The sequence below is a fragment of the Aplidium turbinatum genome, chromosome 14 (genome assembly GCF_918807975.1).
Source record: "Aplidium turbinatum chromosome 14, kaAplTurb1.1, whole genome shotgun sequence".
NCBI lineage: Eukaryota > Metazoa > Chordata > Ascidiacea > Aplousobranchia > Polyclinidae > Aplidium > Aplidium turbinatum.
Genome location: NC_137485.1, coordinates 13,322,522 through 13,345,848, shown reverse-complemented (window position 1 = coordinate 13,345,848; position 23,327 = coordinate 13,322,522). Strand labels below are relative to the sequence as shown.

The window sequence follows — 23,327 nt, the reverse complement described above, 5'->3', positions numbered from 1 at the left end:
ATGACTGTCACTTGCAAAAGTTACGAGTATCAGCCACTCGCATTTGAACAGACACTCTAACGGTTAGAGTCTAACCTGTTGCTACAAGTTCACAAACTAATAAGTGGTTATAAGCAATTTATTAAAACGGACGAGCCAAAAATAATATAGTTTTTACTCCAATGCGAACCGACATTCGAGTACACTTCATCCCTCTTGGGCACAAGTAAAACTTAATAAAGTTTTCGTTGTAAAATTCTACAAGAGGCTGTAGCGGCTATAACACACTACTGAGCTAAAGAAAAAAATATCTGTGCGATATTCACAATATTGCTTTCCCTCCGGGACGAATATCAAATCCCTTTGTTTTTACATTCACACAGCAGAGTCGTAATGTTCATTTGGCCCACCAAACCAACTTTCATGCCCCAAAGTTTACCAGTAGCCATTAGCCAACCTACTCATCAGGTTCAAAAAGATTAAGACAAATGAATGATTAAGCAAGCTCGATTATTTTATGGATCGGCGACCGCAGCACAAACCCAGGATATGCTCTTGCTTCTTTATGCCTTTCATTTTTTTTAATAGTTCACGAGATCAATACCATTCACATTTTTGATTACGTTAACCATAAATTTTTATTTTATTACAACTCTGCCGTTTAATGCGACGTGTCCAACTCACAAAAACAAATAATTATTACGTCTTGCGTACTATGCAATCAGTTCAAGGCAGTAGAATAAAATATGTTAAAAATCATAATAACTTGTCAACAATTCAAATTGACCTGAACTTACAAGACGCTCTGTCATGAAAACAACTCGCCAAAAAAATGTAGAAAAATAGTGGGGGGGAGGCCGTGAAGCAACCACATCCCATCTACCCGATACACACCCAGCAAAGTTGGCCATTTTCAACGTAGCCAAGTAAGCAGAAGTTGAAATCATGATAAAAAGGGCAACTTTATGAGTTGGGAAAAGCGGTAGTGAAGGTTGAACAGGGGTTCCCTGTCATGCGTCTTCAAAATCGCTAATCTATTCTTTGGTGATGAAAAATTTCGAACATACAAATCAACAAGATTAAAACAGGATCAGGTGAAAAACACACGGTACACTTTTCAAAAAGTGAAATAAAAGCGCGTGGTTTTCGCTTGACGAGTCGACATTTTCGCGTCACTGACAAGTTATCATCCATTTTCTCACCGACGTAGAGTAACTGCCACTAACGGGTATCAAATAAGAGAAGAAAGGAATGTGAAAAAAAACAACTTAACTCTAGGACTGTACAGGAAGAAGGAGAGAAGATAAAAGAAATTTACAAAAGCCCAATTTTATGAACAAGAAAAATATACAGTTTGTACATGAGGATACCAAACGAAAAAACTTTGCAGAATTTACTGTGATTCGTTGCCCAAAAGCGTCTAATGACAGTAAAATTTAAAGTTTCTAGTCTGAATTCTGCTAATCCGAGTAATGATACTAAATCACATATTGCAAATGATTGAGATAAAAATTAACACGTATCAACACTAAGATAAACCATCCAGTAACCAACTTCTGATATCGGTGCGACGCTTTTCGACGTTATTATCACATATACTGAGAAAATTTGTTAGTGGTTTCATATGGTTGGCATTATGCTCGCGCTTTTCAGATGAGAACCGCACACAATTTTGCTTACACGATATTTACAATGTTAAAAAACTTTGTTGTTGCAACAAACTTAAAAAGTAGAAAAGATTTAAGACAAAAATAGCATTTCCTTTCTTACACTTTGTACACAAGGCATTGCCATTCACATGATTTTTCAATCTTTTACATTCTCAGCTTGGGACGCCCCAACATTAGATGTAAGACGGTGATGCCACACAGCAAAATCAGTCATTGTTATATGGATTTAACATCCGCAGACGTTGAATCAATGTAAAAATGGCCAACTTTGCCATCTGGGGTTAGTTTACATCTTACCTTCCCTCTTACCAGAGCAAATTAGTTTTACTTTTGTGATTATGAAATCGTTAAAACGAAATCCATTTGTGGGGACAAGTCTTTCAACCAGAAAAAAACAACGCCGCTTTTCTATCCCTTCAGCGTCGCGGTGACGTTAAAGCGATGTAAAAGAAACAGTTTTGTTTTACTACCTGGGAAGGAACAAACGCTACACAGGACATTCGTGCGTCATAGCCTCCACCATCGCCTCATTCTACACATATACAAACGTGTGGCAGTTACCTAAAGGCTTTCCAAAACTGTACAACAATGACGGACAAGATATACATCGCCTCTGGATATACAATGGCCGATTACAGGTTTATACAAATGTATGAAGATTAGCTATAGAAGGTTGATTCAAAATTGTGTCCACATTATTTCCGGAGTTTTACCACGCACATTTAATGAAATCATTTAAATTGCCTCATTCGGGATACAAAGACAATACCATGTAGTCCTCAGAGACGAACTCGCTTATTTACATTTATCCAAACTTTTGGGGTGACTAGACGGCATTCTTGCTTGACACAGACGACCATGATAAATACTGAAGCAACAAGACCCGTAGACTTCTTATCAGAATTATTGGTGGGATATTTGTACACCTGACTAGTTTTAACATTAATTTACATTATTAGCTGTACATTTAAACATTATTTACGAGTATTGGAGATGAAAGGATTAAAAACCTATCTACCAAGTTAACATCTTCATAGAATATTTAAAGATGCAAAAAGTTGACATGTAAAGTACCGATGAATGACAAGCGCACGTCTCACCAGTTAACAAGATGCTAGGTGTGGTAGAACTACCCTTTGCACAACCACAGCCCTTGCAAATTCCTTTAAAGTCTGCTTCATTTTTTCTATAAGCTGATGTTGGATGAACGTAATGAACTGGCTCGATTCTTGCTGCAAACACACACGGTCTATGTACACCACTCCAACGGAGGCCCAACGTGAGATATAAATTCTATCTATACATAAGTCTCTTCGTCAGGTAGCCAAACTTGCAATGACTGGGACAGCGCCACGGCGAATATTTCAGCAACGAAAACCAGGCGGTCAGCTGCTGATATGAAATTGAAACGGTAAGAGTGATTTCTTTTCAGCTGAAATTCTCTTCCTACAACAGCAAAATCCGTCATTTTTACATTGATCCAACGTCAAATTGACGAATTTTGTAGAAAGTACACGTTAAAAAAATCGTACAACAAGTATTAAAAATAGACTTTCCTGTACAGAGCGTTCGTGATTAAAAACATCAACTTCACAAGTCTACATCGCCAAGAACGCACATGATAATGAATTAAAGACTTGCGACGTCAGCTGTCTGCTTTCGTTAAAAACATAATTTGTCAGACAAACGCTAATCGTGACGTGACTTTATCTTGGCGAAAAAATAAATGCGATTCATTTGGAGCTCCACCTTCGAGACGTGAAAAGAAATATCAGAATTATTTATCTCGCCTTGCTTACTATTATGGCTAAGAAAAACGCTGTGCAGTAAACGGGCTGAACAAAACCTGCATCCGCACCGAAACTGCGAAGCAAAAAGTAACCGGTACACCACGAGCCTGACCATGCAGTCGTCATATTCGCCACCAATCCGATTAAGCATCAAAAATAAAAAAGTTAAATGTAAGTAAGTAGTAGGCATGTACATATTTACAGCGCATCAAGAGAGAAGTAAGCAAAAAGTAAAACTAAACCGAATGAGATTTTCACATTGTGGTCGGCATTGTGAACTTTGACCTTCCGTGGGCCAATGAGGGAAGGCGACTCAAGCGTCAGTTGCTGCTCGCCACAACTTAGAATGTCCATCGCTGTTTCAGATGGGGTTAAACGGTGCCAGAATCACGTGGGGCCGCTTAAGAGAGAATAGGTTTGTTTATTCAACGGAGTCCAGGACCCAGTTTGCGGTCGCTGTCATTTGAGGACCGGCCAATTCGCCGGTACTCGCTGATGCCCCGGGAGACGGGGAGTTCCCCGAACTCTTCAAGAAGAACTTCTCGAGCTTTGTGATGATGTGCTTACCGTAGGTGAACTTACGCAGAGTCAATACGTGCGGTCGGATCTTGTGAATCAACAGCTGAAACAACAATTGTTTCGGTAAAATAGCAACTCGTTTGTGCCTTAAAAAGAAAAAAAAAAAAAAAAAAAAAAAGAAACTAAACGTTCAAGGTTAAACCGAGTCTTTAGTGAGACACAAGCTTCAGCATATTTTAGTGAAGTTCAAACCCCACTGGCCACGAGTCCATCGGTGTGCTAAAATATCGGGCTGTAAAACCGGTGCTTTTCGTACAAACTCCAAACTCAAATAAAATATTTAAATAAAAACTCAAACTACAAACTCAACTCAAAACGCAATAATCTTGGAAGAATAAAGCTAAAATAAATTGTAAACCTTTTTCTGCTGCGGTTCGGCAACATCCAACATCTTCTGGACGACGTAGTTCGCAAACTGATCCTTCATCATGATGAAGAGAGCATCCGGCTCCTGACACACTTCGTCGATGAGCCACGCCCTGTTCTGAGGCGACGAATGGCTCACACACTTTTCAATGACATTGCTGAAAACATGGTGCATTGTGAGTATGGTTTAACAAGATTGCAGAAAATAAGTTGGCCTTTAGAATACACGACACAATTAGTAACTTTTACTGTAAATAGACACAACTTTTACAACACTTGCTCATTTTTTTGCAGATACCGGTAGGTGATAGTTGCATTCTAAAACGGGAGCATTTTCCAAACGCAATTGAGCGGTAGTGAGTCATAAGTAGAAGTTAACCTTAGAACATACGAGGCGACGTGTGTACAGCAAAGAGACTTTGCTTTCAATAGACAAAGTAGCGCACAGTTTTCAAGAATTTACATTAAAGCGAATGGGAATTCGAAAGTCCAAGCTCATTAAAAGCAGCTTTGGCGAGATCAAAAATTTGTATGACGAAAACATCTTACTTTCTCGTGTCAACTCTTAAGAAACTAAAACCCAACATTTCTGAAACAACTACCTCTCAATCAATGAAGTCATGTTACCGTACACGTGTAGATATTGCCATAACCAAGCATAAGCGCAAGCTATGCAAACCCATATAAAACGCAGGTTTACACAGTTGCACTTTGACCAGGATTGGCAGAATCGTAGGCGCATGGTTGAAAAAGGAACAAAAGCCGGAAACAGGAGCTCTTTCTACAGAACACAACATGGCGCCCCAATGTTGAAGCAATCAGAAGGGATTCTAACATTCTACCTTTTGGGTGAGATTCAAATAAAATATAATCGCAGGCACTGCTGAGGTGGCACTTGATCTCCCACCTAGCCAGCAAAACAGTTTCTTTTTAAGGTAATTCAACATCTGCATACGTTGGATCAAGGTAAAAAAATCTTGATAAGTACAATACGCAACTTTAACCTACCGGATTCAGCGGAGTTCAACGATAGAGCAAGAGCTTGTGTGATGCTATGGGCTATGGCTGTGTGACACACGACGAAGTTAAAGACTTACCTGGCAAACTTGTGCTGACTCAACGCCAAGATCTTGCCACGCAATTCGTTGACCATCTGGTGCTTGTGTTCTGGACGACCATGTTCCAAGATATGTTGAATCACGTAATTCCCGTATTGGTCCTTCACAAGCATCTCGGTGTGCTGCCGAAGACAAACGTTTTTTTCAAATTGAACGCGCATTCAGCTCAAGAGACACTGGTAAAAACGCAACGTGAAATACATGAAGTATACAAAGTATTACTCAAGCTACAGTGTGGTACATGCGCTTGCATAACTGCGACAATAGACTTAGCGAATAGTTGGTTTATGTTCAATAGCTTCGCTTTTTAAAACTTTAACTACAAGTGCTGCCAATAGTCAACATACTGTACAGTAGGGTGGGGTGAACCAAAAATTTTGCTTTGTCTCGTTGATATTTCTTGTGGAACAACATAAAACGACCAGAAACCGAATTTGAGGAAATTTTGACCTTGGGAACCTACCCACTTTTTGGGTTGAAAATTTTGCCTTTTTCGAAAAATATGCAAAACATATGCTTATGAAAATAGAACTTTAAAGACACTTTTTTTGGCTATGTTCAATATACTATTTTACATTGCACTAATAATGACTTGGACTAGCTTCTAATACAAGTTTTGTTTAGGTTTTGAGATTCGATTGCTTTAATTTTTTTGCAAAAACATGCAATTTTTTTCAAAAATCGAATACCATTGCATTTTAAAATCAGTTTTGGGAATATAAAATGACAGTCATGCAAAATCAATTGGATTCAACAGTCACTAATTCAATTGTAACACAAATATACTAGCACTTGATTTTAGTGTTAACAGTATCTACAAATGTGCTTGGCTGTAGTGCGCCTTTGTATCTGCAGCAGGAATCAGATTCCTGGAAGCTATACCAGCACGGATGAATCCATGTCTTCTATCAAACCCACACACTTTGTACGATGCATCAGTCACCATTTTCACAATTCTTTCTACTGATTGGGAGTGGTTTGGATAGCTTTTCACTTCTATTTTGCTTTCACGATATGAGATGATGTAATCAGATGTAATTGTGGTTGTGAAGATAGGTTCATAACATAAATATACGGTGATGTCGGAATAATGGTTGGCCTCATAATTTATCGTTGGAACAACAAACTTCCGAACCGATCTATCACCAATATTTGCCCCATTGCGAATTTTCAATATTGCCATGACAGCATTTTCTCGAACTTTTCTGGTGTCATCCGCAAGCATTGCCATTATCACATTTTCAGAGTGTGCTGCGGTCGTAGAAGTAACTACACTCCGTGTTAGGGATGCAGAGTGCGAGCGCCTCTACCAATCTTTTGTTAGCTCTTCAGATGGTCAAACAACACCCTCAGCCGCCAAGGCTCTTCTGGAAAGACTCGATGGAAAAAGAAAAGAACGCTGACAAGACACCATCCAATCTCTCGCACTCAAGCCATACAGCGTAGAGCACACTCAATAACCTTACGGGACGATCAAGACAATCACCCCGACAATGTCCCATTCCTGCTAATAAGATCGCATCGCAAGTAATAAAAAGTGGGATATATAAGCCGTGTAACCATATCTCCGATCGGTTTGTTACCAAAGAAGTGACAAAGCTTTGGGAGATCAACACACCAGACCAGGAGAGCATTTCTAGCTTCTTCTCACGGAGCGAATTCAATGTTTCCCTCAAGCACCTAAAACCTGGTAAGGCCTCTGGTCCAGATAGGATATGTCCAGAGCTTATCATGCACGCTGGTTATGTTCTAAAGTCCTGGTTATGCAATTTCCTGTCGTCCTGCCTGCGCCGCCTCAAGATTCCTAAAGTATGGAGAAGATTTCTGGTCGTCGCGATCCCTAAGCCATTAAGCCAAACAAACCACTAGACGATGCAAATCGCCCCATTTCCTTGCTCTGCATCCCTTTCAAGATCCTTGAGAGACTGATCTACGCCCGTGTCGAACCAATAATTGACCCACTGTTTCCCAAAGAACAAGTTAGTTTCCGACACCGGAGGTCAACTGTAGACCAAGTCACACTACTAACTTATGATATTGAGCAGAGCTTCTCGGCAAAAAAGAAAGCGGGGGCTGTTTTATCCACCTAACAGCAGCCTATGACACTGTTTGGCACCGTGGCCTAGTCTACAAGCTACTCCGCCTACTCCCTGACAGGCACATGGTCAAAATGATCATGGAACTCATCCACAACAGGAGTTTTACCCTTGCCACCGGAAGCGGAAAACCAAGTAGACTGCGGCGACTCAAAAACGGTGTCCCACAGGGATCAGTCTTGGCTCCCCTCCTTTTCAACGTCTATACGCACGACCTACCATCAACAACATCTGACAAATATGCATATGCTGATGACTTGGCCATCTTGTACTCTGCGAAAGACTGGCAATCATTACAAACGACGTTGAGCCAAGACATGACGACCATATCTGGATACCTTCATCAATAGAAACTGAAGCTCAGCGAAAGTAAAACTGTGACGGCAGTCTTCCATTTCAACAACAGGAAGGCAAAACGTGACCTGAAAGTGACCGTTAACGGCAAAATTCTGCCGCCCTGCCCAGAACCAACATACCTTGGGGTTACACTTGACAGGTCACTCACATACCGTTTGCAGTTACTATGCAAAAAGCTGACATCTCGCGTCGCCCTGCTGAGACGTCTGGCAGGCACAACTTGGGGTGCAGGTGCTGACACCTTGCGCACTGCAACCCTGGCTCTGGTTCACTCCACTGCTGAATACTGCGCCCCTGCCTGGTGCCGCAGTGCCCACACCCGCCTCATCGACAGCCCAATCAACGACGCATTGCGAACTATGACTGAAGACTGAATGCCTGCGCCCAACTCCAACAGAGTACTTACCAATCCTTGCAGGCATCCAACCTGCTGAGCTCCGCCGAAAGGGAGCCATAATACACCTGGCTTGTCGGGCGGGGGATCCTAACCACTTGCTCCATGCAAAACTCAACATCCCACCTCAGGAATCTCCCTGGCAACTAAAGTCAAGACACCCCTTTGTGCCAGCTGCTGATGAATTACTACATCCATTCAGCGATCATGCCATCAGCGCAGCACACTTCATGGAAGATACTTGGAAAGCAGCGTGGTGCGCCACCGACACCAAACTACATGGTTTTATACCCCACCCGGTGGCGCGCCCCCCTGGTATGGACCTGCCTCGGCCGACTTGGGTCAAGCTCAAAAGAATCCGAACCGGAGTCGGTCGCTTCCACTCCAACATGCACAAGTGAGGTCTGGCTCCCTCATCGGCCTGCGAATGCGGAGCGGAGGAACAAACTGCTGACCATGTCGTTCTCGAATGTCCCATCTAACAAGGCACCAAATGGAACGCATGGTATAGCAACGCTGGACGAAGCTACACTCACCTGGCTCTCCACCACCTGCCCTGAAATTTGATCTAGTTTCAAACGAAAGAAGAAGACCGTCTCTATCAAATTGTCAGACAATCACAAAAGGGTAAACGACTATTCGACGCGGCACTTTTCGACGAGGCCCTATTCGACGAGGAAACTATTGAATGCGGGAATTATTGGCCTATACAACACTAGATAGTGTAACTTTTGACTTTGGTAAATTTTTAGAAAAAATCCAAGATTTTTACACTTTTTATGATTCATTTCCCTACTTGAATTTGCATCTATTGGCCCCATATTGGGAAAAACACATAAGTAAACTAATAGTTTTAGGTATAAAAGAAATATTACAATATTATATCAACTTCAAATAATGCGAAAAAAACTTTGAAATTTTAGGGATATTTTGAAATATTATGAAATTTCAACTCAAAAAGTGGGTAGGTTCCTGTTGTCAAAAATCGCTGAAATTTTTTGTGTGATGTTTTCTCAAACCTCCACAAGAAATATCTGCGAGAGAATGCTCAAATCCAAAATTAGTACTTTTTCACCCCACCCTACTGTACAGTATCTTCGGCAAAAAAAATGAAAACCAAAACACCATGTTCAATAAATTGTTCATATTACTTCGTATTTTTTCTAGTTACGAAATATATCCAACAAACCTGATGTAGTTCTTCCAGTATCGGGGCGGTCTGCTCTTCAGTACAATGTTCCAATATCCTCTGCATAACGCGGCACCCATAAGGGTGCGACGACAAGACGACCACCTAATACAAACCGAGTGGTTATGTCCCGGCTGTGCATTCGTTGTATGGTTGGTTGTCGCACAACCAACTTATACTAGCCAAACTAACTACTTCAAAGCATAAACGACACTTGCAGGCTTTGTTTTCTTTTGTTACCGATGTGTCGGTGCATAGCTGACCAAGATAAAATCATGACGAGGTTCACCGGCTTGAAATGACCAAAACTAATATCGACACATCATTCCTTACCTGTCCTTTAAACCCGTCGACGATAAAGTTCAAATGGACAGGCGGCACGCACTCGATGCACTTCTGCACGACGTGGTTCCCGTTCTGGTCTTTGACGCACTTGAGCAGGTGACCGTCCAATTCCTTCACAATTTCAACCTAAAAGGGGAAACACCTTTTTTATTTATAAAAAAATTCACACGATCTGGACAACTTGAACGCCGAGTCGCCGCTTGCCATCATATTAACGAGATTGAAGACATCATTTTGCATTTCAGAAAAAAATGAATGGAATTGAAGAGTTGTAATCACGTGGCAAGTGAAGCATAGTAACCAATTGACAATCGGAGTCGTAACTCTTGAGCATTGCTGACTTTACAAGCTGAACAACCATTCAGTCGGACAAATGCCGTCATTCTCGCATCGTATCGACGTCCAATGACTTTAGTTTGAAACAATGTAGAAATTACAACTTTTGCTAGTCAAAAATATACATCTTTTTTCAGCCAGGAAAACCCGTCAAACAGACGTTGAATCAATGTATAAAAACGACTGATTTAATGTCTTAGTAATGGAATCACTTTCTCGCTAACCTGTTTTTCTTGCGGTATGCACTCTAGAGCTTTCTGTATGACCCGACAGCCATACATTTGCAAAGCCAGGGGGAGAACGTGGCCATGTATGCAATCGGCCAGGGCAAGCTTGTGCTCCTGTGGAATAGACACAGTTGTGAAGTAATAAGGCGAAGACAAACATTGCCTCGTTTTACCAAAGTATCTGGTCTCAGAGGAAAATGATAATCACATGGTTTTCATGTCGGACATTTAAATCATCATCGACCACTTAGATTAATCACTGCTTCAAACTAGTATGAGAGTACATGAATCCCAGGTAAGATCTGATGTTTGTGGTGTAAGTGTTGTTGTGAGAGCTCCAGTTTTTCGCAAACACCGCATTACCACCTTAATGAACAGTGAAAATCAACTTACATACCATTGAGCCAAATTCGAAGAACTTTTGAATGACGTAGTTCCCGAACACATCTGTCATTAGCTGGTAAGCCGAGCCAATGATCTCGTTGAAAACTTGTTGTTTCTCGCTCAAAGTCGCTCTCTCCAGCTTCTGTTGAATGAATCTGCAAAGGGAAAGTTTACTTTAAGACAAGTATCAACCACAGCAAACTAACAATAAGTATAACAGCTTCTACCGAAACACAGCGCACAAAACTTCCTAACAATATTCCAAATTTCCAATCAACCCTTTTTACAAAGTAGAAAAGAATTGCTTGTACCTTGATCCGTGTTGGTCTTGTGAGAACTCTACAATATGATTAACAAGCTCTTGAAGGACGGCGTTCGGTAGGCGGTTGTTCCGGAAGTCATCGAGCAGTTTGCTTCTACCAGTCGCTGCCATCATGTCTTTCGCGTTCGGCGGCCTGTAAGTAACGTGACGACAATGAAGGTTTAAAACGAAAACCAACGCCGGTGCTCGCAGTGGTGAAAGCAATAAAGCATAAAGCTTAGTGGGAAATGTGCGGAAACGTTTCACAAATTGTGACACAGCCAATCCGTGTTAACTGTTAACGCACTGTGCCCATGCAATCCTAGACAGCAAATCAGTCTCTTTTACATTGATTTCACGTTTGCAGACGTTGAATACATGTAAAACGAAGTACAGGTTTGCTGGTTGGGATGGCATAGTTACCTAATTGTCGTGCTATAGTGTAAAAAGATGGTAAAAATGGGCGAGTAAATCTCAATGTGCGCATCAAGATAGGAGCAACTAAAGAGCCGCATCAATCATACCTGATTCTAGTGGGGGGAAAAAGAGAACTGCCGGAATTCCCAAAAATGCCTGGGGACATGTATGGGCTGTTGCGATATTTTGCTTCCGCCCCGGGAGCAACTGAGAACATTCTGTTGTTGTTTCCTGAAAACAATTCAATATTCAGTTGATGGAGAAACAAAGATGAAACCATGGAAGGTGTCCATGAAACAGAGTGCATCAGAAACGATGATAACATCAAATCACAGTCAGGAGTATCGATTGGTTGAACATCATTTGCAATCTGGACATAACAAAGGATTTTCTAATATGTCATTGTAAACGCAAAAAAGGCAATAAAAATGTTTCCATGTCATGTAGCAACACAATAAAACATACCCAGCATCATGTTAGTTGAGGACATTGAAGGTGGAGGAGAGCTCAGACCATGATGACTGTGAGCCATCATCCCACTAAGCGGACCAGGCGAGGGTGACATGGCGCCCATCCCCATGCCGCTTCCACTGGCGGGTGATGCGCCAAGAGGGTTGTAGAACTGTGATATCCCGCTGTAAGGGGGCTGTGGGTGCTTGGGAAAGTCCGAGAAGGAATCTCTCCGCTGAGGAGTGGAACTGCTGCTGCCTCCAATTCCTGGAATTGTAGAGATTCAAAGCACACGTTTGGAATGTACGATGGTGTAGTTTAACGCACAACAAAAAAATCAAGCTCTCGTGAACTTTTGGTTTATGTGCAACAGGAACGAAAATCAACCAAAACTCTTAAAATATATCACCATAGACAACAGTAAAAAGCTGTACAGAAACATAACGAAACACTTAATGTGTAGTATTAGTTGCATTAATAAAACGGATTTTGTTATGACCGAAAAAAGAAACCACAAATGAAGTTTAAGTAATTAAACAGTTAAAAAAAACACAGATCCTAAATTACCAGAACCTATTACTGTCCAAAAATTCAAATAATTCTGTAACAAGGCAACGCCATCATATAAACGAGATAGTCAACATCAGAGATTCTGACCAGTGTTGAATGGAAAGTTATTATAATCATCTGGCAGTTAGACTTGATCTGAAATATTTTTCAGTTCGCTTGTACCTGTTCCGAGAGTGCCAATTCCCAAATTGCTGATGTTGCCTGAACTCCCAACACCTCCTCCTCCCACTGGTGGCACGGGAGGATTAAATCCTTGATTGATGGATGGAACAGGGGTGCTTCCACCGCTCATGTTCTGCTGGTTGGCATATGCTACAAAAAGTAAAAGAAGTCTGGCAATGCGTAACAGCTACTCCACGGGAAAAATTAAATGTTAAAACAAATACTGTTTCCAACAAGATGCAACATCAACCTGAAAGTTTGTACAATTTGCAACACGGTGATAAAACAGCGAAATAACTGTTTCTGTGTAGTGCAAGTGGAAGTTTTTGACGTCTTAGAAATACCTGCAGCTTGCTGTGCCTGGTTGTACCGAAACATAGAGCCGTTACCGCCTGGCATTTGAGGTGGAATCCCTGAACACAAATACACCAAGTCATTTTCTCTTAAGACTCAGTATGCGCTGAACGGTCGAGTTTTGAAATATGATCATTTCATTTGTGATTATTCAATTGATCACAAATTAGACTTGAAGCTGAAAGTGCCATCATATAAACGAGATAGTCGACATTTAGTTCCGACAAATTTGAATGGTAAGTTGATAATCACTTGGCACGGCTGATGTAGAACTGAACGAAATGTACTTTGTTTCAAAATATCATCCATTTGATTACATACATACATGGCTGTGATCCGTTGAGCAACATTGGGTTTGGAGCAAACAATCTGACCGGCGCTCCACCCCTACCGTTATTTATGATCAGAGCTCCAGTTTGATCATAATAAGCAGACGGAATAATGGGATAACCTGTGACGTAAAAGTGACGTGTTAAACTGCGAGCAACTTGAACTACCCGGACAGGAAAATGTGTCACTTTTACCTTGATTTAACGTCTGCAACAATTTTCAATGGATTCAACGTCTGCAGACATTGAATATGAATCAATGGTAAATTGACGAATTTTGCTGTCTGGGTATAAAATTAACAAAATAAATCATGACCACAGTTCACGGGTAATTCGAATGTTGCTGGTTGGTCAAAATATATTCCGAGCAGACCCGGTACCCACCGGCTGCCATCGCCATGGCTTGGTTGATGTTGCTTTGTTGCATCGCGGCGACATTGGCTAGTATTTCAGATTGAGACTGCTGAGCTTCTTGCGGCTGCAACGTTGGACTTTCTGATGGTGATTGAGGTGTCTGCGCGGATGGTCTGTTTGACTGCAAATGAAATTCAAATGGTTTTATTCTAAGTTTGAGATAAAATCAGTTGCATTCGGGTCTAATACTAAGACATGGCTGGCAATGAAGTTAATATGTCTGAACACTCTACATCCAAGTAAATTTATTATTTGTCGTGCTGAGACACTCACTACAAGGTCATCGAAAGCGAGAAGCCAGCACTATTGATCCAAACAGGGATGGGACATAGGCTAAATCTAGATTTCATTCAGTCACCAAATTACATGGTTGTCTAAGCAGGGCGAGTTTTCCACCAAAACAATTGAGCTTTTCACCTGACTTGTAGCTGGGGAATAGGTTGGCTGTGATGACGCAGAAGCGGCCACCGCGGCCATCTGCTGTTGCAGCATGGCTGGATACATGCCTGTGGCAGGCCAACCAGCATAAGGAGAGTAGTGAGCCATCACTGGGAACTGATTGGGGGCATTAGGATCGCCATAACCTTCAAAGAAATAAATCAATTGGTCAACTTTTCGCTGATGTCTCAGAATGTCTTTTTATGTTTTAACATTCCTAGACATTAAACCAGTGTAAAAAAGGGTACTTTAGCCGGAGACTAACACTTTAACACTACCTCAAATTGCTAAAACCATTGATACCTCAGAGCGGGATCTCTATTTGCAATCAAGTACCTGTAGGATTAGCTTGAGCAGGGATGATGTAAGAGCTTGGGAGGAACATGCCACCGGGTGCTAACTGTTGTTGCTGAGCGGCCAAGGCATACTGCTGTTGCATGAGCTGGTAGGAAGTTAATTGGGCAGCAATTGTCTAAAAGTGGAAATGATAACAAACATTGATGTAAAACCAGAGCCACTAAAATAATCAAGGTAATGTTTTCTTAAAATTAAAGTAATGAAGAATTAGAAGCTTTCATTTTTTCAAAAGTTAAACAGAAATTTAACATTTTTGCACGAGCAACAGTGTTACATAAGTACCTGTTGCTGTTGGACGTAAGAGTCCATTAAGTTGAGTTGTTGCAGCTCTTCCGTGGGTGTTGCCCCTGCTCCTTCAGCCTCCACATTATCGGCATCAGTAGCTTCCTGAGTGTTACCATCAGCAACTTGCTGAGAAGTGTCTGCAGGGGGAACCTCAGCACAGACGCTGGTGACTGGTTCTAACAAAAAATACAACTAGCTCTTAACGTGTTAGGTTTGAGTTCATTAAAGCCATTATTGGTGGCAGCCGTCACACAATAGACAGTAGGCAAGAATTAATTCCCACAGCTACAAGAGTTTACCTTATAATCAAACAATGAAATGTTTTATTAACTATATATACTATTTATTAAAAAAATAACTACAGTCAATTGCAATTGGAAACACATACTAATCATGGGGCATTTCAAGACATTTCAAATATTTCTAGAATAGAGTCATTTCATGTCAGCTCCACTAAAAAGCACAATATTTTAAACATCGAGATCACCAATTTGGAAGAAACTCAGAACAAATGCAGCTTGCAGGTAAAAACCAAGAAAATCTAAAATTTTACCTTGATAGGACCAATACTATGCCAGATGAGGCACTTGGCACTTTTTTTTACAAATTTTGCAAAACGCTGGATTAAAAAATTATGCATTTGAGCCTAATTCAGCGATCACTTATCATTGTAATTGTAATGAATTATCATTGTAATGGAAGTTTTCCAAAGAATCTTTTCTGCAGAGTCAACTTAAAGGCCAAACTATAGGACATATAAGTAAAGGGACATTGTCCCAAAGTGGGGTTACATTTTAAAAGTAAATACAGAAATAAAGGTCACCCCATCAAAAAGAAATCAAATTTTTCAAGCACGTTGTAATTAATTTGTGTTGTGACAAATGATTTCAGGTGAAAACCGTTAACACCCAAACTAGTATCTCGCATCTGATTCTGTGATTTCTTAATTTATATATATATGACCGGCCGCAACATCATATTTAGAACAAAATATTGGGTTCATAAAAGCTGCTGGAAGATTGCTATCATGTAAAATAAACAATAAGCATACACAGTTGCCATCATATAAACGAGATAGTCAACATTTAGTTCTGTAAATGTTGAATGGATATAAAATATAATCACTTGGCAATGAGTTCTTGTCACAATAAACAGAGCCTAATGTTTTAATAGCTTGAAGTCCAGAAAATGCAACTACTAAAGGTTGTCCACACCATTTTTACAGTTACACCACCTGATTGCATCGTCATTGCTATTTCATCAGACACTGTGGTGGGAACGTTGACCTCATTGTCTGTCTGTTGCGTGTTATTTTGTGATGGTTTCTCTTTTGCAGTGGCTGAAGTTTCTTCACTGATGCGCCTTTCTTCCTCAACGGGAGAAGCATTTGCGGATTTGTTGGTTTTATTGTGGCTGTATAAAAAACAAACAGTACACATTTGCGGATTGACAACACAGCAGTTATGCAATCAACTTTAAAAGCCCGTAAGACTTTCCTGTAAATTGCTATTGGAAACATGAAATCCTGTGATCTGTTTTGACTCCACCGTAGATGAAATTGTATAGCAGTCAAGTCAAATCCAAAACACAAATTTTTCAGATATGCACAAATTGAACACTGCACATCTTAGGTTACCGGTACTAAAAATAGCATTATTTACAATCCAAGCACCCATCTTATGACATTTGTCTACGAACTGGTCTAAGACTTTTGCTAAAAACAAACTGATTTTATTTCACCCAAAAACCTGACAGAAATACACAAATTTGAAACTGCTTAAAAGTACTAACAAACAAACTAACCTGGTACTCGAAGTTGAACCATCATCAGTTTTTTCAACGACTGTATCAGTTGGTGCTGGTTTGTCTTCAGAGTCTTTGCTTACTTCTCTCTGAGTCAATATATTATGGATTACCGTATAATACATTCTCATTGACAATATATTATGCCAACTCGCCAAATACATTATTACCATTAAATCACCACTGAGCTGACAGACATGCATCAGACATGCAATGGATACATCAATATGAAGTCAGGAGTATCGATTGATTTCAACATCATAAGCATGTTTGCATTGCGACAGCAGATGGACTCTGCTGATGAATTTGAATAGGTTATTAAGTTGCTTTACAATCTCACATCGATGACCTACATGCATCCTAGACAATACAACTTCTCAATATTTTAAATGCTCACGTCAACATTGGCCGGAAACATTGTATTCCCCTTGGCTAACCAGCGATTGTTCATTTTTTCTGGATCACTGGCACGAGCTGTTGCTGCTGACGAAGATGCTGGATCAGTAGATGACACTTCGGGCTTAGACGTTGAACCCCACGGGGCACCACCAGATTCTCTTCCCCATTGCTCTGTGCCTAATAATGATCTTGTTTGGTCGGAAGATGCATGACCTGAAGCACTGTCACTTTTCCATAATGCTGTTGATGAAGACTGCAAGTAAAAGTAGATATGTTTGTTGCCAACACACACACTCAACAGACTGCAGCCTCAAGGCCAAGAAAAGAAGCTCATGTTAAAACAAAGACACATTGACTCCGACCTACACCATTCGATATTGCACAATGCACATGACTTAGGAAACTGTGTTCCGAAAGCTTACAGTGCAAGTTGCTACTACCATAGCGAACACACAGCATCAGGCTAAAACAGGTTGTTTGCATCTACATTTGTGAAATAAACATCATGCTGTTAAAAGTGAAAATCAATCTATTGCAGAAGAAGAGATATTGAATACAAGAAGCAAGTACAATCATGAAACTGAACAATACTAGTAACATAAACAATCAATTGTAGCAAAATGCCTCAACCAGTCACCATTTTTAAAGCCTTGTATATTCCAAGGAAGAATAAAAAAAATTAAGAATTGATCAATAACTATAGGAGTATATATGTACATTATATAATGACAAAGTTCAGCAGCATAATACTGCTTGCTGTAGTAGATACCGTACATTAAAATGATCTTCTTGCTTTACATCGTATGTACAATAACAACCAACATACAATGACCACAAACAAGAACAATAGAAAGGAAAAAGGTTTTATATGCAGCCTCACTTTTGCTTACTTTCATCAAAGAAACACAACCATTAGATTTTCAGTAAAGGTGAGAAAATAATCATCTACATTGGTTACTGGTCATCTTACACCCAATAATAAAATCATTTTTCTGAAAAAAACGGAATAAATTGCTCAAAGCCACAGTGTAGAAGCTTCTGAATCACCTGGCACCACAGTAAGAATAAGGGAGCAATTTTACTCTTTAAAATTATACAGTACCGTACTGTATCGAACTACCGGTATATGGCATCAAGGCATTGAACATTAATTACATTTGGAATTTCCAAAATAACATGTCATAACCATTGGGTTTACACAAACAAATTCTGCCGTACAATTTCCTCCAGTGCGATACGGAATCAAACACATACTAACATATTCATTAAATTAAACAAGACTGTTCACCAAACATAAATACAATATACGTAATGCAGGTTTTCAAAATAGTCTAAAGTTTCTAGAATAAAATGCATGAAAAAAATTTCTTTTAGAAAGTTCAGGTAAATAAGGTATAACTGAATAAAAAACTACTGCATATATCTGAAAACACAACAAAATATTTCAGAAGTTTCATAATTGCAGAAAAAAAGATACATTATTGTACCTGTTGGGCTAATGCTTCAGAGTCAGACTGCCTCCACCCTTGTTTGTAATGCAAAGGGTTTGGTTGCTGAGTTGGATTTAAAGCAAATCTGTAAACAGGCATGGAGTCGCGACCCTAAAATATTCATTAATATCAGAAAAGGAAAGCTACACGTCAACCGGGGTGACTTTGTTCACCGGGGTGACTTTGATCAGACTCTGTTTTAGCTTTGTAATCGCCAATTTGAGTAACTGGACTTCGCTCAAATTCCAAGGATGTGGTCTGAAGTACTTGAACGAAGTCCAATTACTCAACTTGGCAATTACAAAGCTAAAACAGAGTCTGATCAAAGTCACCCCGGTGAACAAAGTCACCCCGGTTGACGGAGTCTAGAAGTTACTAATTGCCAAAGAAAGCACCATATAAAACAAATATCATATGTTATGAAATAAAAATTTTGACATAACAAAAAAAGTTGAATCGTACTGATTTTAAATTTAATTTCTGAGACTAGCCTTTAGGACTTTAGGTATTTCACAGTAAATGGTAAAACGAGTCAAATATGTAAGCACAATGGCACATGCCATGCCTCTCTACTTTCTACTAATAAAGTACCATACAGCATTAAATTCACACTCAAGTGTGTGGCTTTGCAAACACGCACTGTCGTACTCGCATGATTTGTGATCAATTCAATTTATTTCTCATTGCTAACTCGAATATACAGCATGCATAGAATGAAATAGTAAACACACAATCTTGGCATCAAGGCAGAAAATGGCAAATCAAAAATATTAAATAAGATATTACAGTCCTCGAAAATAGCGGCGGCATGCGGCAATTGCCGTGGTAAATGCAAAATGAGCACTTTTAGCTTCAGTCGGACTTATCTATAAAAACTACTAGTAAAAGTCTGAAGTTTGCAAGCCTAATCCACAACCCAAATGATCAATACTATTTCTATCGAAAATATAAAAATAGTATAATGTTTCTAAGAACAACCATGCTGTTTTTATTAGATTTCAAAACAATTAAAAAACCTGAACAAACTTTATTACTCACAATTGAAAACGCACAAAAAAACAATCTTCATTCAGAAAATATATATATAGGCTATAGAATGAAATACTAATTTTAGTATGTATTTATTGTGACACAAAGTACTGTACAGTACCATAAAAATGTGGTTTCAAAGTATAACAAGTTGCAAAAAAAATTGAAACAAATGTTGAAAATCAAACATTTTCGAATAGGCTAGTGTCAAAACAAAGCGCCTGACGTACCCATGCAGACAAGCTAGACAAGTTGACATAGAAAGCAAAATTATGAGGCTTAAAACGCAGTTCCCCAAACCTCATGCTCAAATGACCAGTCCTTTGAGGCTACGTGTAATGTACGGTATATGATTGATAAGTAGGCTACCGTAAGTACCAAAAACATGAACACAAAACTAAGTATTTACAGGAATATTAGATGTTGGGTGTTGAATATTTCTGCTTTGGCTTGCAAATGCACTTCCAGTAGGTACAATTCCAATATCAGTTGTAGTCCATATTCCACCACCTGGTCCCCCAGCATTATTTGGTCGCTGCATTGTACAATATTTACAAACCTACTGTGTAATAATTACATTATTTAATAGCACAAGCCTAAAAAAACTTAAATTGTAAATATAAAAGTTTGAACTGAGTTATGGCCTAGCATTTTTGCAAAAAAATCGAAAGTATTGCAACTAATACCGGAAAACAAAGAATAATAGACTAACTAGCTCACCCCAAGTAAGTTTTTTGCAATTACATAAATATCAGACTCTGCTGTGCTAACACATTTTTAATTTTGACTAAAATGGCTATGCAGTAGTAAAAATTGTTATTGCGTTAATGTTTTTATCATTGAAGTTATTTATAGCAAAAATAAGAAATACGGTAGCCTACTTCATTTTCAGCATGCTACTTTTGCAAACCATTTGCGCTCGCTGATGAACCTGCAACGCAAACTGTGCAAATGTAAAAATACGTTGCACTTATTGTAAAACCATACACAAAAAAAGTTTTTATATTGCATGCAATATCCGATTTCTTTAGATACAATGTTTTGCAACATGTCAGCTATAACAATTAGGAGAAAATAATATGGCGATTTGTTATTTTCCATTGCTCAGCCAGTGATTGAAGCGATGCATTGTGGGTTGGGTATTTCTTTAGAATTTGTCAACCTTTTTGGAAGCTGACAAGGTTAGAAAGATGTGCAAGAAATATCTTATTATATCATTTTATTTTCGTCATTAACGCGTCTGGGACGAAAAAAATACTACTAGCTACAATAGTCCATATACCAGCACTGAAACAGCGAAACAGCACTGAACCAGAAAAGGTGACAAAACTTGAACATTGCAAGTAGAAGGTTACACACAGTATTGCCGAAGTTAGTTGAGGATTGGGGGGGATAAATCAAAATTTTATCAAATTTTAGACGATTTTGAACATTGGGGGAGATGCATACTTTTATACTTTATACCGTACCATTGTCTGTAAACTTGTAACAGTAGATAGCCTATTTATTGAGATTTTGTGCATTTGCAGTTTGTGTATTATTTTGTTATTTTTTGATGTTATTTCGTTGTTGTTGTTCGTTATTTGTGCATTTGCAGTTTGTGTATTATTTTGTTGTTTTGTTTTGGATATGGACAGCTTTGTCTGATGCAAATAAATTATTATTATATAAACAATTTTAGTGGTAGCCTACTGGTATTAAGTTTATTAAGTAATCACCGGACCTCGGTAAATTAGCTGCTAACAGCATAACATACAGACAAGAAATAATGGAGATAAAAGTGCTGACAGTGTAGCCTACTTGTGAATGACTCCTGCAAGATTAAGAAACAAGCAAAGAAAAATTGGTACCTCCAGCGGGATTCGAACCTATGACCTTCCAATGAATACTTAGTTTTTCAAAAAAAAACAAAAAAAACAGAAGTTAGGCCTATACTTTTCTTCTTGCCCTCTCCTTCACTGGAATCATTACACTTAGTGCACCAGTGGCGTAGCCAAGGGGGGGGTTTTGGGGGTTACAACCCCCCCTTTGGCACGCGTGTGACGTCACGATATTAAGAATGATGCTTTCAGTCTAATAAAAAATTGCCTAGTTTTAAACAAAATTGCATTAAAAGATACGAGTTTTGCCAATACCAAACATTCAAACATCTCAGCCGGGAATTAGCAACAAGAAAACACAGAGACTTAGCTTTATTTCCGAAAAATGCCGAAGAAAACATGATCTTATCCTTTTGCTATGCTACCAGACAGCACCATTTTACAGGAATATTCGTACCCACATTTTTGTTGAAAATGCTCTCAGAATGCACCAAATAGACCTTTCCCGCAGCTCTGTGCAATGAAGCGTGACGTTGAAAACAATCACGCTGGCTGCTTCATTGGCAAGCACCGAATTGCTTGTGAATATTTGATAACTTGTTGAGTAGTTAGTAGAATCTACGTAAAAACATGGAATCAACGTTAAAAAACAAGGATCTGACTGTTAAATTTTATTCAAGTTACTTTTATATGAAAAACAAGCCAAGTGATACAATGATAAGCCACTTATTTAATGGGTTTTAGTAGCTGCGTATAAGCTATGGCGCTTGAAGGAACTGGTGGTAGTGTGTTAATGTCTAAGCAAAACGCTGTTGGTCTGGAATTCTGATAGACTTAAAATTTCTTTCTGCTTTAGCTACTATGTCTTTATAATAATAAGTGAGAATTTCTGTCTTATTTGCTACAATAAGTAGGCTAAGTGGGTTTCAGTTTGTAGCCTTTTTTTGCTTCTTCACTTGTGAAAGCAATGCAGCCTATCACATATGGCCTACTTGCACTGAATATGAATCAACTGAAGTAGGCTAATAAGCTGGACTGCCATTCAATCAAGGCCGTAGCCTAACTTTGTCAGTTGGGGCTCCGATATAATTAGGCTATGAGGCCTCCATTTGTTTCTGTGCTTAGGCTATTATAGAACGTAGAAATGACACATGTAAAGCTCGCACGAGCTGCAGATCACGAAACACCGGTGTCTAACTGTCTATTGCTGTCAATTCTTGCTGCTTGTGAGTGTGGTGAAATGCAGACGGCAGCCCACATTATCAAGGACTGCCGGCTATACAGACCTCCTCATGGTATGGAAGGCCTAGTTTCTATCGATGACGACACCAGGCACTGGCAGGCAGTGGTTAACCAACGGATGCCCTGACATATAGCGACAACACGAGAGAAGAATTCTTGCTACAATCAGCTGTTGACAAACATTTATTGTTTATTGTTACTATAAGCTTATAGGCTACCTTGTTTCGGCCGCTTTTTGGCTCAATTGCCCAACGGGTCATCCTATTGATGAAGACGCATGGGCACACACTTCGCATTTGCCCAAACTCATCCAATGAAAACTGGATTTCCGCAGAAGCTTGGTGATTACTTGAGATATGAAATCGAAGCTACGTTTTAATCTTTTTTTCCGACCACAGAAGGATTTGAATGATTTGTTTGTTTAGCCTACCTAGTTTTATATAAGCCACCCAGTAAAGTTTTTTTCTCCCATTGCAACAACATATAGAGTATTACGTAGCCTTCACTGCCATCACAAATGCAACACAATAAGAAGCAACGAAGAGATATATAGCTTAGTCGTCGAGTCAGCTGCTATCCTTATTTTAGCAAGACATTAAGTGTCTTTGCCGAGACACAGTCGCAAACTCTGGAGCAG

The 23,327-nt window shown here is 39.5% G+C and overlaps 1 protein-coding gene across 1 annotated transcript; it reads right to left on the bottom strand.

The window, feature by feature from the left end:
• Positions 1-100: 100 nt before the first annotated feature.
• LOC145783711 (pumilio homolog 1-like) lies at positions 101-20,220 on the bottom strand. Its single transcript, XM_082595600.1, has 22 exons — positions 20,038-20,220; positions 18,597-18,710; positions 17,108-17,362; positions 16,711-16,799; positions 16,142-16,320; positions 14,905-15,083; positions 14,602-14,737; positions 14,245-14,411; positions 13,798-13,948; positions 13,410-13,535; positions 13,075-13,143; positions 12,731-12,880; positions 12,014-12,265; positions 11,656-11,779; positions 11,142-11,285; positions 10,844-10,985; positions 10,444-10,560; positions 9,872-10,009; positions 9,539-9,643; positions 5,482-5,624; positions 4,377-4,542; positions 101-4,061 (listed from the first exon to the last, which is right to left on the bottom strand). Exons 1-22 carry the CDS (start codon positions 20,167-20,169, stop codon positions 3,861-3,863), a joined length of 3,279 nt encoding a protein of 1,092 aa, XP_082451726.1. The 5' UTR covers positions 20,170-20,220; the 3' UTR covers positions 101-3,860.
• Between the last annotated feature and the right edge of the window lie 3,107 nt (positions 20,221-23,327).

Excerpts from the sequence above, each read along its gene's own strand:
- LOC145783711 (XM_082595600.1), bottom strand. The coding sequence starts at position 20,169 with ATGCAGCGACCAAATAATGCTGGGGGACCAGGTGGTGGAATATGGACT. Across the intron at positions 17,363-18,596 it reads CTGAAGCATTAGCCCAACAG|TCTTCATCAACAGCATTATG; the intron begins GTACAATAATGT and ends TTTTACTTGCAG. Across the intron at positions 10,561-10,843 it reads TCTTCGAATTTGGCTCAATG|GAGCACAAGCTTGCCCTGGC; the intron begins GTATGTAAGTTG and ends TCTATTCCACAG.